The sequence below is a fragment of the Microcaecilia unicolor genome, chromosome 3 (genome assembly GCF_901765095.1).
Source record: "Microcaecilia unicolor chromosome 3, aMicUni1.1, whole genome shotgun sequence".
In the NCBI taxonomy this organism is placed as follows: domain Eukaryota; kingdom Metazoa; phylum Chordata; class Amphibia; order Gymnophiona; family Siphonopidae; genus Microcaecilia; species Microcaecilia unicolor.
The window spans coordinates 317,342,790-317,359,919 of record NC_044033.1 but is presented as its reverse complement, the minus strand read 5'-3'; the positions used below and the strand labels follow the sequence as shown (position 1 = coordinate 317,359,919).

Here is a 17,130-nt window from a genome sequence, read left to right as displayed (position 1 = left end):
GTACCCGGTAATGGCGATCACCATCACAACATAATGTAAGCCACATTGAGCCTGCAAATTGGTGGGAAAATGTGGGATACAAATGCTACAAATAAATAAATAAATCATAGATCCCACAACCCTACAATGAAGACTGTTAACTTGAACAGGGGATTGCCTAACTTATGCCAGTAGCTGGGTCTAGTGGTCATGTGGAGGGTACTGCATCATACCAAAAGAGACTATACCCATCTACTTAGGGCACATTAGACACAATCTTGTATTGACTATCTCTTGTTCTCCACCACACTGTTCTCTGGGATCTCAAAGGTGGAAATAGGACCCTATGCAGCCTCAGACTATGTGTGGGTTTGGGCGGATTGGAATCCCATGGGGGCTAGGGGTGAGAGGCACTGCTGGTGTTCCCTATGGCACTGTAGAAGGATGTGAAGTTTCAGAAAAAATTGTCGCAGTGTTGGCAGAACTATAAAACACACATTAATGCACATGAAGATGACCCCCTTGTCTACTGGGAAGCGGCCAAAGCTGTCTTACATGGGGAGATCATCAGCTGTGCTAGTTACACAAGAAAGGGAAATTTTGCGCTTAGAACACCTTCGCGTTGAATGTCAACATTTTGGTAAAACCCACTCAGAAACTCAGAAACAATGGGTTCTTAAACTTCAGATAGCTCTGAATGGGTTGCTGCATCAACAGGCAACTAAATCAATGGCCTTTTATAAGTATAAACTCTACAAACTTGGCAACAAAGGGAAGGACCAAAGCGAGTCCTGGTGCTTAGAACGGCCAAAGGTAGATGAGTTGCCTCTGATGAGGCCATTTGTAATATTCCTCAGGAATATTATTACAGGAAGCTTTATGAAGCCCCAGAGGATGTAGGGCTCTCTGGGCACCTGTACTTGGAGGGTCTCCCCTTGTCCAGGATAGATTAAGCAGCTGTGGACCTTTTGAATTCACCTATTCAGCCAGACGTTTACTAGATAATACAGCAAAGTCCCTTGATGAAACCTCCAGGGGGGGATGGTATGCCAATGAAATTCTATTAGCTATTGGGAGAGGAGCTAAAAGCCCCATTGGCAAATGTGTTCAATTTAATGGTGGAGACAGAAGCTATACCACAGGTCTTAATTTTGCAAGTGGTAGTTCTGAAGCTGGGGAGGGATCTCCCTTTCCAGGGCCGCCGAGAGACTGGGCCGAGCCCAGGACAAGGCCGCCCCGGGCCCCGCCCCCACTGCCACCCCCCAGGTTGTCGTCGCCACCCCCCCTGAGGGGATCCCGGCGCCACAGTCCCACCCACCTCCGCCACTGGGCCGGGCCCCTTCCACCCGAGCCCCCGCCAGCAGAAGTGCTGTCTTCTGACTCCGGCGTGCACGGCCCACACAGACGCGCTCCTCTCAGTTGATCTTCGTTGTACTCTGCAGGGCTTCTGTGCGTCTGATGTCCTGTCCAATTCAGGTTTATCATCTTCCTCTATAAAAATACATTTAGTAGCTATGTCAGTATTCCATGATTATATTAACAACATATCTATCTTACCTCATTCCATTGTCAAACATTTCTTAAAAGGTCTTTTAAACTTACAATCCACAGTTAGGAAACCACCTACTGCATGGGACCTAAATTTAGCAATACATCAGCTACTTCTTTTTCCATTTGAGCCTACTCTCTGCTGACTTAAAGTACTTATCCTGGAAAACTTTGTTCCTTGTTGCTATCACATCAGCAAGGTGTATCAGTGAACTTTAGGCTTTAGTCTACTATCAACCCTATTCGTAAATATTGTAGAATACGATATTACTATGAATGCATCCAAAGTTCCTTCCTAAAGTAATTTCGGATTTCCACATTAACCAATATTACTGGTCTATTACCTGCCACTTTATAACAATTCTCAAGAAGAGATTAGATTGTGAGAGAACACTATCATCGTACCTCAAGCGAACTCAATAGAGAATAGACCTCAACTATTCTTATCTATACAGAGTCCGTCTTCTTCACATGTAATTCCGCACTTTGTCCTGATGGTTAGCTAATTGTACATCATTTTGTTACTCCCAAGGTTCATAGTTTACTTCTTCTTCTTCACAGAGAGTTACAGCACATCCTCTCTGATCCATGGCAACCACTAAAGCATATTTACAAAGAGCTTCCTTACATGATATATGTCAAGTGGCAACTTGGTCAAATTCTCATACATTTACAACGATTTACAACACATTATTGCATCAGCAGATTGTCACAAATGGACAATTTTTGGACAGAAAGTATTGACCTCTCTCTTGAGACTTCAACTCACCTCCGCTACCTGAAGGACGGTTTGCAGGGATGGACTCTGGACTGTTTATTCTTCTAACCTGCAATCCTGAGCTTGGGAGACACCACTTGCGTGGCTGTAAGATTCTCTGTCCATGGTGAAAGAGTAACTGTTTACCTGTAAAGGTGGTTCTCTGTGGACAATTCATTTTTCAGCCACACAATTCCTCCACCCTCCTGGAGTTGAAGCCAGCTTAAAAGACAGTAACAGATGGGAAATGGAATATATAGTATACACAGTATGGCAGGAATCCTGCTCATGTGGAGAAGCCTTTTCTAGAGACCTTTGCTTGGAATCTGCCAGGTCGGCAATGTTACTGCGACATCACCACTTATGTAGCAGGAAGATCATCTGTCCAGGAGAACCACCATTACAGGTAAACAACTATACTTACTGGCGCCTAGGATCTGGCTGTATGTGGAGGTGGCCACATGCATGCACCAGTAAATTAAGTGACCTCTGATACTGCTGGCTTGTGCATGTGTCAGCGTGAGCCTTGCTGCATTCATGGTGGTATAATAAGACCTCCTTAGCCGCATCAGCCCGGGTAGAGAGCAAGTGCAGCTGCACTGAATTATTGAATGTACTTGGACATCTTGGAGGACCCTAGACAGGTAGCTGATACAAGGAGATTTTATGACAAGAGATGGCATGATGTCTAAAGTTGAAGCTGTCTCCCCAGCGCAGCCACCATATTGTGTGACCCCCAAATATTCGCAGACGCTTTTGAAAATGATAGCAAACTTGTGAGGTTTATGGCTGCCTATGTGTGTGTGTTTTTTTAATTATATAAAAGCTTCCTACATGTAACCCAAGGGGGTTTTTTTACCTCTAGGGGGGCAGCCCTGGGGCACGAGGCACCCTGGAGCAGCAGACTTGTTTTTGGAGTCACAGGAGGCTCGAGATTTGTAGGGGACGGCTTTAAGAAAGGCCCTGGCTCTGCCTGAGCCTTGGGGATGAGTTGTGGGGACTCCCATGGCTGCAAAATAAGTCTGCCTCTTTGGAGCACCTGCATCCACGGCGGGACCACAGCTCACTCCCCAGGAAACCTCCCCACCCCCAGGTTAAAAAAACCCTTGGGTTAAGAGAAACAGGAAGCCTATATGGTTCTCCACACAAGTGGCTGAAAATATAAGGGCAAAAGAGGCTTCATTGAAGATACACAGAAGAACGCAACAAAAAGATCACAGAAAAGATTACCAGATTAAACTCAAAGAAGCAAAGATGGAAATATGTCTAGTGAAAGCACAGGTGGAAAAAAGATGGCTAAACATGTAAAGAGATGTGACAAAGACTTTTTTCATATATTTATTTAGATTATTTGCTCACACCTTTTTCAGTAGTAGCTCAAGGTGAGTTACATTTGGGTACACTGGATATTTCTCTGTCCCAGGAGGGCTCACAATCTAAGTTTGTACCTGAGGCAATGGAGGATTAAGTGACTTGCCCAAGATCACAAGGAGCAGCAGTGAGATTTGAACCAGCCACCTCTGGATTTCAAGACTGGTGCTCTAACCACTAGGCCACTCCTCCACTCATATATATTGGGGAAAAGAAAGGAATGGAATTGCAAGACTGAAAGATGCTGAGAATGGCTATGTGGAGCGTGAAGAGGATAAAGCAAATGTGCTAAACAAATACTTCTCTTTGGTGTTCATGGAAGAAAATCCTGGAGAAGGGCTGTGTTCAGCTGCTGGGAATGGAGTGAATATTGCGCCGTTCACGGAAGAAAGTGTTTATAAACAGCTTGAAAATCTGAAAGTGAGCAAAGCTATGGGGCCGGATGGGATACATTCCAGGATACTTAAGGAGCTCAGAGGAGTCCTGGCAGGACCTCTTAAGGATTTATTAAATAGATCTTTAGAGACGGGAGAAGTTCCACGGGAGAAGTGCAACTGGTAAGAACATACTCGTACTACAATTTGACATGTCAAGCGCCTTCGACATGGTTGATCATGGAATACTACTTCATATACTAGAATACTTCGGAGTTGGAGGCCCAGTCCTCAAATGGTTCGAGGGATTCCTCACCACCAGATCCTACCAAGTAATAACGGACGCCAAAAGATCACCTCCATGGACACCAGAATGCGGAGTTCCTCAAGGATCCCCCCTCTCACCAACTATCTTCAACCTAATGATGACACCACTAGCCAAACTATTAGCCAATCAAAACCTTAACCCTTACATATATGCAGACGATGTCACGATCTACATCCCCTTCAAACATAATCTAAACGAAATCACCAACGAGATCAACCAAAGCTTCAGAACCATGCACACCTGGGCAGATTCATTCCAGCTAAAACTCAACGCAGAAAAAACTCACTTCTCAATACAACACAAACAACTACTCCACTATAATCACACCATACTGCACTCTTCCTATTTCAGAAAACCTGAAGATTCTTGGAGTTACCATTGACCGAAACCTCACTCTCGATACCCACGTGAAGAACACGACAAAAAAGATGTTCTACTCGATGTGGAAACTCAAAAGAGTTAAGCCTTTCTTCCCAATCTATGGTAATAAGTCACCTGGACTACTGTAACACTCTGTACGCTGGCTGTAAAGAACAGACTATTAAGAAACTCCAAACAGCCCAAAATACCGCAGCCAGACTCATATTTGGAAAGACCAAATACAAAAGTGCAAAACCCTTAAGAGAAAAACTTCACTGGCTACCACTCAAGGAACGCATCGAATTCAAGATATGCCCAACCGTACACAAGATCATTCACGCAGATGCCCCACTTTATATGTTAAACCTAGTGGACCTACCGCCCAGAAACGCCAAGAGATCAGCCCGCAAATTCCTCAATTTGAACTTCCCCAGTTGTAAAGGACTTAAATATAAGCAGGCATACGCCACTACCTTCTCTTACAGAAGTACACAGCTATGGAATGCGCTACCACCAGCCCTAAAAACTATGGACAATCTAAGCAACTTTCGCAAATCTTTGCAGACACATCTCTTCAAGAGCGCCTACAAAAAGAACCCTTAAAGACACAAATCACCACACAACCCACCCAATCATATAAATACACCTCCTACACCACCCTATCTAACACCCTCTACTCTATTTTCTAATATCTTTGGCTTACCACCGCATTGTACCTAAGATCTCCTCATGACTATGTCATAACAACACTCTGTAAGCCACATTGAGCCTGCAAATAGGTGGGAAAATGTGGGGTACAAATGCAATAAATAAATAAAATAATAAATTATTCAATACATATCTGTTAAATTACTACTACTATCATTTCTATAGCGCTACTAGACGTACGCAGCACTGTACACTTGAACATGAAGAGACAGTCCCTGCTCAACAGAGCTTACAATCTAATTAGGACAGACAAACAGGACAAACAAGAGATGAGGGAATATTAAAGAGAGGATGATAAAATAAGGGTTCTGAACAAGTGAATAAGGGTTAGGAGTTAAAAGCAAAAAGGTGGGCTTTTAGCTTAGATTTGAAGACGGCCAGAGATGGAGCTTGACGTACCTGCTCAGGAAATCTATTCCAGGCATAAGGTGCAGCAAGATAAAAGGAACGGAGTCTGGAGTTAGCGGTGGAGGAGAAGGGTGCAGATAAGAGAGATTTACCCAGTGAACGGAGTTCCCGGGGAGGAATGTAGGGAGAGATGAGAGTGGAGAGGTACAGGAGCTGCAGAGTGAATGCACTTATAGGTCAATAAGAGGAGTGTTAAATCGTAGTAATAAAAACAAAAGCAAGTGTAGTTTTATAGTATACCACTGAATTCCACAAAACAAAAAGGAGCAAATTCCCAGGCCATCTTTTTCTTTTGAAGTAGGCATAGGAAAAGATGTTGATGTTGAATGCTCCCAGTTTCAACCTAATCAATGTTTCTTTTTAAATTGTACTTATAAATAACAAGTCTGATTGTTAAGTACCCGATTCTCATAACACGATGTCTGTTTTGGTTGCCCTTTACTAGGTGACAATATCTGTGCACGAATAGAAAGTGCCTATAGCCCGCCCCTCCAAATGACACAATGATTTAAAATGTAGAACAAATTAGTACTCTAACCGATCTTAAGTAGAGGAGTATGGTAGCCGTGTTAGTCCACTCTTAAGGTTATCAATAGAAATCAAACAAAATAAAACATGGAAAAGATAATAAGATGATACCTTTTTTATTGGACATAACTTAATACATTTCTTGATTAGCTTTCGAAGGTTGCCCTTCTTCCTCAGATCGGAAATAAGCAAATGTGCTAGCTGACAGTGTATATAAGTGAAAACATTCAAGCTTTACTATGACAGTCTACAGGGTGGGAGGATGGGGGTGGGTAGGAGGTATGCATGGGAACATCAAAGCATATAATTGATATTCGAACAGGATGGGTGTGGATAGGTGAGGGGTGGGGTGATCAACAGAGACATACAGCTTTATGGTTTATAATGGGCTAGGAACCCCAGGTCCTTGTTAAGAAATGTATTAAGTTATGTCCAATAAAAAAGGTATCATCTTATTTTCTTTTCCATGTTTTATTTTGTTTGATTTCTATTGGTACTCTAACCGATGAAACTAATACTTCCTCTGTGTACATCCCTATGCTGCACAAGCGAGCATGCTTGAAAATATAAGTGAGATTAAATAAAACCGCTACCAACAACAAAGAACGACAACGAGGATGCACGAGCTCGTCCATTTGCTTGCTTTGTTTTGAATGAGATAGAAGAGCTGCGCGCGGGGAAGAGGAAACCCAGGCTTCTACTTTTTGACGTCATCCCGGCTCCTGTTTCTTCAATTTCCTTGGGCTTATTAAACTTCTTTGGGTCCCGCCCTCCTCCGTCGCAAGCAACTAATCTCCAGCTTCCTGCCCGCCGCTTCTGATGTAACTTCTTGTTTCCGGCGAGGAGGAGGCGGGCGTATCTGAGCGAGGTAGTGTGGAGGAGAGAGAGAGACGTTAGTAACAGAGTGGACGGTACACTGGAGAAGGAAAGTTGTAGGACTGGTGCTGGGTGATCTCAGGTATGCGTTTGATGGTAGGATCGCGGGCAGGGAGGAGAGAGGGACTGCGTAGAGATGGCAGACGGGGAAGGAAGACTGGTCCCTAAATGCGTGTGAATCGGGGTGCTCAAGAGTGGGAGGGCAGCCGAATGTTTGTGACTTGCTATCCCCGGTGTCCATCCCCTGAGCTGTCTAATTGTGGAAGTGAGAGGCTGTGCATCGTTGTGCTCATCCCCTGTGTCATTTAGTCCTAGAGGTGAAAGAATCTGTATAGCTGTGCTCATCCCACCATGTGTTACTTAGTTCTAGATGTGAGAGGCTCTGTATCCAGGTGCACATCCCTTGAACCAGTCTTAGAGGTGAGAAGTTCTGTATCCATCCCCTGAGCTATCCAGCTCTAAATATGAGATGCTGTGTATCACCCTGTATATCCTGTGTCATTCAGTCCCAGAGGTGAGAGACGCGTTATCCCTGTGCTCATCCCCTGATCCATTCAGTCTGTTAATATGTGAGAGGCTCTGTATTCCTGTGCAATTCAGTTCCAGAGATTAGAGGCACTGTATCCCTGTGCCCATTCCCTGTGTCATTCATTAGTAGAGATGAGAGGACTTTTAGTCCTGTGCCTCTCCTCTGAGTCATTCAGACCCAGAGATGAGAGGCTCTGTATCCCTGGGCCCATCTTTTGAGTCCTGCATTATTAGCCTGCTCAGTCACTCTGTTTGTTTCTGTTAAATTACTGTAATGCTTCATGAAATGCTTTGTATTTAAAAAGGAAAGACGTATCACAGTAAACTCTTTAGGACCACTTGATTAAACTCCATCTGTTTAAATTCTGCCAAACAGTATAGAGCAAATGCTGCCCTCCAACCCTGGGAAGACTCCCATCAGCCTTCTGCAGGAGTATGGGACCCGACTAGGGAAGACACCTGTATATGATTTACTGAAGGCTGAAGGTCAAGCTCACCAGCCCAACTTTACTTTCCAAGTCACAGTAGGTGACACCAGCTGTACAGGTCAGTATTAAATCATGCCAGCAGCCTGTCTGTCTAGGTCCTTGGTATGCCCTTACAGTCTTCGAGGGCTATTAACAGGCCAGGTTTTCAGTATGTTCCTAGATACGAGAGCTTCACATACCTACTACCTCAGTTGCTTGCAAATCTCTCCCATGCATGTCTGTTGGGGATATCCTGAAAACCTGACCCTTTGGTGGCCCTTGAGGACTGGAAGTGAAATATTTTAGTGAATTTAGTTTAGTGGAAATTCTAGTTTTCCAGTGCTGGAGGCTGGAGACATCCATTGTCCCATAGAGTACGTACAAGACAGGCAGTGACACCATGAGGCATATTTTCAAAGCACTTAGCCTTCCAAAGTTCCATAGAAACCTATGGAACTTTGGAAGGCTAAGTGCTTTGAAAATATGCCTCCATATGTCTCCTGCACCCAAGATCCTTGTCTCCAACCCAATTGGTAATCTCCTACACCATTGCACTTAGACCAATCCATTTTTTATGTCCAACAAAAGAAATGAGAATAGGGAATAAGAAGGGTGAATGAACAAATCATACATTCATTCTGGTTAGCCAAAGTAGCTTTGCTGTTTCAGCAGGCTTGAATGTTGGTTTATGGTGTTTGAATGTACCATTATTGGAGCAGGTTTGTACAGGCACTCATAGTAATGCTGTGTGTCCCTTCCCCCTCTTTCCAGGTCAGGGTCCCAGCAAGAAAGCAGCTAAGCACAAGGCAGCTGAGGAAGCCCTAAACCTGCTGAGACAGGGGAACATGCTGGAGCCCAAGTCTGACTCAGCCTGGTGAGGAGGGGGCTGCTAGGGCTGTTCATATTGCTTGGGGTGGGGGAGGGGCTGCCAATCTGGAAATTGGTGGGAGAAGGCGAGGAAGGATGCACATAAGCACTGCCATACTGGGAAAAGACCAAGGGTCCATCAAGCCCAGCATCCTGTCTTTTGACAGCGGCCAATCCATGCTTCAAGAACCCGACAACCCCCCCCCCCCCCCCCCCCAAAAAAAAAAAAAATGTTCAATGGACTTTTCCTTCCGGAATCTGGCCAAACCCCCCTTAAACTCTGTAAGGCCAGCCGCTGCCACCACATTCTCCGGCAACGAGTTCCAGAGTCCAACTACATGCTGAGTAAAGAAAAACTTTCTCCTATTTGTTTTAAATCTACCATATTCTAGCTTCATCTTGTGTCCCCTGGTTCTATTATTGTTTGACAGTGTAAACAAACGCTTCACATCTGTCTGCTCCAAGCATTAGAGGGCAGAAAAGAGTGAGTGGCATAAGTCAGCTTGAGGGGTGGTCAAGAGTTTTGGCAAGTAAGATTTAGTTGAAAGAACTGCAGAGTCATCTAGTTAGGGCACAGAAACCCAAGTAATCTGACAAGGCTGTGTACTTCCCTTAGACACACTTCCTTTTTGTGTGTCTTGGGCACTACACTGGATGAGATTCTGTCTTTAAACACCTCGCCTGTGTGCACATACACTTTTCACCTCCTTTTTCAAATTTCATGCCTGAGGGCAACTTTTACAAAGGCACATTAAAAATAAGTGTGTGCTAAACGCTAGAGATGTCAATATATTCCTGTGGGCATCTCTAGCATTTAGCGCATGCTAATTAGCATGTGCTTAAAACGCTAGCGCGCCTTTGTAAAAGACCCCCTGAATGAGGTCTTAATTTTCGTGAGTGGGGGGGTTCTACATGCAGACTGATATTGGACATGGAATAATCTTGTCAGGAGAAGGCTTTGACTGTATTGACGGAATGTCACTGGTTGTCTGTAGTTCATGGATTTAGTTTAAGCTCCTCACTAAAGCCTTATAGTGACACAGGACACAGTGGTGATTAGTTGTGAGGTAAATTATGTCCCTACCCAAAAGAGCTTAGTGGGCTCCCGAGGCAGTAGGAGATAAATGACTTACCCAAGGTCAGTGTTGGTATCAGGAACAGAACCCATTGCCCTAAACAGTAAGTCATGTCCTTACTTTGCAGACTTGTGTTCTAGTCAGGAGGCTGTGTATCTGTACCCTCAGTGTATGATCTATGCTAAGCAGATCAATGGTTAGAACTTTCTTTGTGGTAGCCCCTTAGCATCTAGAACAGTCTACCCACTGAAATTGGAGAGCATCAAAAATATCTGATGTTTTGAAAAGTACTCAGGTCATGCCTTTTCTATAATAAATATCTGTATTTTCTTTCTTTGGAGTATTTGCCCTGTATTTCTGCTATTCAGTTTTATTGCTGTTCATTTCTTGTTTGTATGTTTTGTTTATAATGATGGGGGTATTTGATTTTTATTTTGCATTTGTTATACCATTTATGGTTGTCTTCATTTATTTATTTATTTATTTATTTATTTATTTGTATGGCTGTATACCACATTGTGTGGGCTAACACCCCCTAGTAAGAAAGCTGTCAGTAATCTGTGTATGTTTCCTTTCTGTGTCCTGAAGCTCTAGCTGCCCTGAGTCTCCCTCCCACGCCGCAGTTCCTCCCCTGTCACATTCGGTAGCTCCAGCCTTGGCACCTCCCAGGTAACCTCATGCTTTCTGTTTCTTGAAAATGAATCTTGAACCAGAGTGATTTTTTTTTTTTTTGTTACATTTGTACCCTGCGCTTTCCCACTCATGGCAGGCTCAATGCGGCTTACATAGGGCAATGGAGGGTTAAGTGACTTGCCCAGAGTCACAAGAAGCTGCCTGTGCTTGAAGTGGGAATCGAACTCAGTTCCCCAGGACCAAAGTCCACCACCCCTTGCCCAGTAACCCTGGGGAGGGACAAAAAGCTGTACTGGGAACTCTATAGAAAAAGTTATACCAAAATATCAACTTGGCTCTTTCTGCACTTCATTACCGGTCACTTTACTTTATTATCAAAAGTATCTTTGTTCTGTAGTTTTGGACTAAAAAGCATTCACCATTCTATGACCAGATGTTCAGTTTATAAAGCTCTTCTTCCCCATGTTAATGTCTATTTGTGCTGTTTATTAGTATGTTATGTGCATGGGATTCTGATGAAGACCTACTCTTCAGCTAACCATACTATGCTCATATTTCACATATGTGAGTGTGATGCCTGCATGAGGAAGATGCTTAGTGATGATCGGCACAAAGCACCCTTTTTACTTACCTGTATAGGAGTGGGACCAGCCAAGTAGGAGGAGCCTTCAAAATCTTTAAGCATTAATTTATCCTGCTAGCTGTATGCTTTTTATGTGAAATGAATTGGGCTGGTGGTATAGTGGGTCTAGGACATGAAAATCTGCACTCTTCATTTCTGCCCCCCACACAGTGTGTACATAAGTATTGAATATCTAGAAAAATGGGAGAATCTATATATAGAGTATAAGTCTGTCAGGCTATAGCATACAATGCTTGAATGTTGTACGTATTGTAGAGGAAAAAAGGCCTCGAGAAGCCCCCAGCTCTGGTTTTAGCTTAGGGGGCTGGACTGCTTCATCATCGGCCAAAAACCTCTTAGCTTTATTACTTTTATTTCAATATTATCTTGATTTTGCTCAATTATTGAATTGCATAAGTATTAAGTTTCCTACGCATCAGATTACTTAGCTTATCTGTTGCTTCTTGGCTTGTCTGTTGCCCCTTCTCATTCAGGTCCTTCCCACACCTTAAGTTCTGGTCAGAACTTAAGGTATGAGAAGGAGCAACAGACAAGCCAAGAAGCAACAGATAAGCTAAGAGTAATCTGATGCGTAGAAAACTTAATACTTATGCAATACAATAATTGCCCAGTCTCTTTATTCCAATGGAGTACATAAGTATTGCCATACTGGGATAAACCAAAGATCCATCAAGCCCAGCATCCTGTTTCCAACAGTGGCCAATCCAGGTCACAAATACCTGGCACGATCCCCCAAAAAGTACAAAACATTTTATGCTGCTTATCCCAGAAATAGTGGATTTTCCCCAAGTCCAATTTAATAATGGTCTATGGACTTCTCCTTTAGGAAGCCATCCAAACCTTTTTTAAACTCCGCTAAGCTAACCGCCTTTACCACATTCTCTGGCAATGAATTCCAGAGTTTAATTACGTGTTGAGTGAAGAAACATTTTCTCAGATTCGTTTTAAATTTACTACATTGTAGCTTCATTGCATGCCCCCTAGTCCTAGTATTTTTGGAAAGCGTAAACAGACGCTTCACATCTACCCGTTCAACTCCACTCATTATTTTATAGACCTCTATCATAGCTCCCCTCAGCCGCCTTTTCTCCAAGCTGAAGAGTCCTAGCCACTTTAGCCTTTCCTCATAGGGAAGTCTTCCCATCCCTTTTATCGTTTTCGTTGCCCTTCTCTGCATGTGATTCTTAACTAAACAGTTCCGATCTAATTTGGTCAAAACTGGGAGAAAAAAAAGGCCCATAAACCATCATGTGCACAGATTTCTGAAATATGTCCCTTTTAACTAGAGTGAATTTCCTGTGCCTTCAGGAAGATAAACTACCATAGGAGTCGCGCAGAAAAAACAGTGGGATAAAAGAATTTGCGTGTGGGATTTTTTCTGTAATGACTAAATTTGAATTATTTGGGAGTGGGAGGTGGGGGAGAACACAGGATGGAAGTGGCTCTGAGGAGTACAGAACTGTCATTAATTTAGTCTGATCACTAGGCATCATTTACACAAAGTCATTAGAAATAACCCAGCATCTCATGGGAAAAGGAGAGGAAAGTGAAGAGGAGGCGGGAGAGAAAACTAGGAGAGGTGGATCCAGTCTTTCCTGGTACAGAGTTGATCATTTCTCTCCCTTTAGGAACTTCCAGGTGGAGATGAAGCCTCCGGTCACAGTGCAGCAATCGGAGTGTAATCCAGTTGGAGCTTTACAGGTAGGGTTGGCTGTTTCTCTCACTTTCTGTTATCCTGAGGTACTGTCCTTTCCCTTTCTATCTCCCATCCATGGATCTTATCTCTGCAGTCCTCTGAAGGGTATTACATTTTTGGTTGGAGGGTTCAAACAAACCAATATGTCCCCATCTCCAAGCTCTCTAGTTTCTGATGCTATGTTGGGCAATATCTTGTGGGTGGCCCACAGGGGGGCAAGGCCCTACCTCTACTACCAGTGCCTAGTTCCCCCTCCCTTGACCACTCACCTTCAATCCCAGTTAGACCTCATGTTCTGTTCTCATCCTCTCTCTCCCTGTCCCAAGGGCTGATATCCACCACACACACAAATTTGTTTTTAACCTTGGCTGCAAAGTGTATTACTTTGGCAACACATCTAATAAAGTTTACCTGAAAGTGAATTTTCCTGTCCCTGATCTCTTCTGCCTTGCTTATGATTCCCTATAGATATCCCCTCCTCTCCCTATAGTGTATATAATATCCCCTCTCCTGCTCTATCGGGTGCTACACTTAATTTTTTTTTCACTTCCTGTTGCAGGAGTTGGTGGTACAGAAAGGATGGCGTCTCCCAGAGTACACAGTGACTCAGGAATCTGGCCCTGCTCACAGGAAGGAGTTCACAATGACTTGCCGGGTGGAGAGATTTATGGAGATTGGTGCGTTCTGCTTTCTGTGCTACAGTATGCTCCTTACGTCAGAGGGTGTGCAGGAATATTTATTTATTATTACATTTGTACCCCGCGCTTTCCCACTCAAAGCAGGTTCAATGCAGCTTACATAGTAATTGGGATTACAAAGTATTGATGAAGAGAAATAGGTTGAGTATTGGAATAATAAAAGAAATAAGAATGTAGAGATGCAGGGTTGAGGGGAGTAGGAGAAGTATGAACAAGGGTAAATGAGCAATCGGAGGGGTAGATGAAGGGGATGGGCAAGAGTGAAGGGAGTAGGAAAGGTATGAGCAAGGGTAGGTGAACATTGGGGGGGAGGGATAGATGGGGCGAAAGGGGATAGAACAAGGGATAAGCAGGGGAAAATTTGGCGGGAGATGTAGTCTAGGTCGTTGTCAGTGTCTCCTGGGTATGTGATGGATAGATGGGTTCATAGGAATCAATCTGGGTCATTTGGGTAGGGTATCATCCAAGTGTGCATCAGGCCTTCTGATGTGAGGACAGCAACGCAGTCTTACTGAAACTGAGCAACATTGATGCCAGTTCCTTGGGATCCTGAGCCCAGCTCTCTTCAGTCATACTGAACAGGCTCTGCACCAGTGCTGGGGATCCATAGCAGGTACTTTCCATTCTGCCCCTTTAAACGGGGATGAACAGAACCTGTGGTGAGCACCTCTGACCCTTACTTTAGGCCCTTTACTTTGGAGAGTAGACTGAGGGCATGTTTTAAGAGAAGTACTCCTTTCTCTTATGGTCACAGATGGAACACCGTGCCTCTGTGATATTTCCTATTGTTACCATAAGACTTGTCACCCCCATCCAGATATTATTTGTATCACCCTTCCCCCTTGCAGGAAACGGCACATCAAAGAAATTGGCGAAGCGCAATGCAGCAGCCAAGATGCTGGTGCAGATTCAGAATGTACCAGTGGATCAGCGGGAGAATGGCGAGACTGAGGAGGAACAGTTCTCCATGGTAAGCAACCTCGGAGTCTGAAATTCTGTCCATGAAATAGTGTCACCAAGAGACTCCCAAAAATGAAGCCTCTGAACCCTAGCAGTGAATGAGGATAGAGTTAACACTGTTACCCTCAGCAAGAGACCCTCTGTGCTGTACTTTCTCAGAATTATCTCTAGGAAGAGTATCGCTGCCTTAACAAGTTTCCTTATGACTGGGCACCTTGTATGGCTAAGAACTGCCAATAGAGAAAGGGACAGAAGTGCATCATAGCACCCTCTGCAGTCCTCGCCAAAAAAAATTCTGCTCTCTATTTTGTGGAGCAGGAGCAGTTTTACCTGTACTGGCATGGCGCTTGCATGCTGTTCTGATGATAGCTATACAACTAACATTTGTTCTCTCGGAGGTTTTAAACAGTAAAATCTCCAGCAGCTGTTCACTGTTTAGAGTTATTGTAAAGGACCCTCTGCTTTCATTTGGTCAAAAGTATAGTGCAGGGGAGGAGCTTATGAATGCCAACAGGAATGTAAAACATGACTACTAACTGATGCTGAGAAGTGGCTTGAGTCACTGTAAATAAGTGCTTGTGGTGCGTTCAGGAACAGTGAACCCACTCCAAGGACAAGACATGCAGGTGAATATGTGCAGCTGACAAGATAGGAGAGAACTTGTACAGGCTTCGCTTCTCAGGCTTTAAGTAACAAATCATGATTTCAAGTAAAATTATTTTCTGCCTTTGGTGTTCAGGACATTTTGGAGGTCTGCAGAGTGGGAGAAGTGCAGGCAGCAGAGTTTAAAGCTAGGCTGCCCTGTGTCCTGACTGTGGCCATGGGCAGAGCATTCTCCCCCTCCCCATATGGGAATAGCTCCTGTATAAATGAGAAGATGTTGATTCTTTCTTCACCCCTACCTGAACAGGCCCTCACGACCAGGTTCGATGGAGTGAAAGTCAAAACCTTCAGCTGCACGTGGGACACCCTGAGAAACTCGGTGGGAGAGAAGATTTTGCATCTCCGGAACCACCCTCTGGAGATCCTGAACTCTGGCTTCTGCAGTATCCTGCAGGAACTGTCCGAGGAGCAGTGCTTTCACATCTGCTACGTAGATATAGGTGAGGAGGAAGGATGGGGGGAAAGCCGGGCCACAGGGTGGGGAGAGATGGGAGGAGGAGGATAAATTGCAGAACAGAAGGGTGGGGTAGAGGGTTTCAGAGGAACGTGATGAGGACAGAGTGGGACAGGAGAGAAGAGTGAAGGAGAGACAGAAAAATAGGGAAGGACTGGCAGAATAGGGCTAGGAGAGGGTAAGAGACATGAAGACAGATTATGAGTAGTGTTCTAACACAGCAGCCGGGAGGGGGTGGGATGGTTATACAATGGAGACCCCAGCTCCCTCCTGCACTGGCTGTTGCTCATGCTGGTGTCTTCAGCAGCAGAAATGCCGATGATGTCACTGCTGTTCTTGCATATTTTCACACTACAGATGAACAAAGCCTCAGTGGGTTGTACCAGTGTCTGGTGGAACTGTCTACACAGCCCACCACAGTGTGCCATGGATTCGCCACCACCAGGGATGCTGCTCGGGCCAAGGCTGCTCACAACGCCCTACAGTACTTGAAGATAATGGCAGCAGGCAAATGACCAGGGCCCTGATGCTGAACCAAGCCACCTTCAGACTCCCACAACCACCAGCAGCCATAGGCTTTCAATCCTCGCTGGCATTTGTACAGACTTAGAATGTTCCCATGCGATGATGATTAAACTCTTCTCAAAAGAGAGGCAGAAGATCGTGAGAATAAGGTGCACCATCGGCATACGTACATACAGAGATCAGCATGTGCACATGAACAGAACTGGGATCACCTGCTACTGCACAGCCACTGCTGCTTCTGTGGGAGTGGCCAGAGCAGCAACACTGCCAGACATTATCTGATCATCCACTTGGCTTTAGTGGCAGCAGTCTTTCTTCTTTTATTCCTTCCAAGCTGTTTTATCTTTCCAGTTTTAGATGCTGTCTCATTAACTCTTCTGCCCTTTCCTGGTCATACTGTATTCATAGTGAGGGTCTTGGGCGTGATACTCTTTCTTCCACTGTCCTTGGCATTCTCACTTCAGCTTTTCATGTTTTATTCATGAGTGGCTTGGGGTGCTGGTAATTTTGTGTTTCTAATGAACTCTCCAGCTCACCCATATCCATAATAGAAGATGGGGCTGAACCAGTATTTTCCTTTCTGTTGTGGAATGAATTAGGAAAGAGAGCAGCAATGAAGACTGAGGATTTCACCGCTGAAAATCTGAAAGTACTTCAAAACTGCTCATTTGCTATGTGAATGG

At 44.4% G+C, this 17,130-nt stretch overlaps 1 protein-coding gene across 3 annotated transcripts; it reads left to right on the top strand.

Annotated features, from left to right (window-relative positions):
* The first annotated feature begins 7,181 nt into the window (after positions 1-7,181).
* LOC115466815 (RISC-loading complex subunit tarbp2-like) lies at positions 7,182-16,441 on the top strand. 3 transcript variants are annotated; one of them, XM_030198354.1, is made up of 10 exons: positions 7,182-7,319; positions 7,602-7,657; positions 8,142-8,311; positions 9,004-9,106; positions 10,764-10,844; positions 13,080-13,152; positions 13,707-13,824; positions 14,694-14,815; positions 15,716-15,908; positions 16,280-16,441. In XM_030198354.1, the coding sequence occupies exons 3-10, from the start codon at positions 8,152-8,154 to the stop codon at positions 16,435-16,437; spliced, it is 1,008 nt and encodes a 335-aa protein (XP_030054214.1). In that variant the 5' UTR covers positions 7,182-7,319; positions 7,602-7,657; positions 8,142-8,151; the 3' UTR covers positions 16,438-16,441. The 3 variants fall into 3 exon arrangements, with proteins under 3 accessions (XP_030054214.1, XP_030054213.1, XP_030054212.1); XM_030198353.1 differs by lacking the exon at positions 7,602-7,657 and having other exon boundaries at positions 7,183-7,319; XM_030198352.1 differs by lacking the exons at positions 7,182-7,319; positions 7,602-7,657 and adding an exon at positions 7,666-7,751.
* Positions 16,442-17,130: the final 689 nt, after the last annotated feature.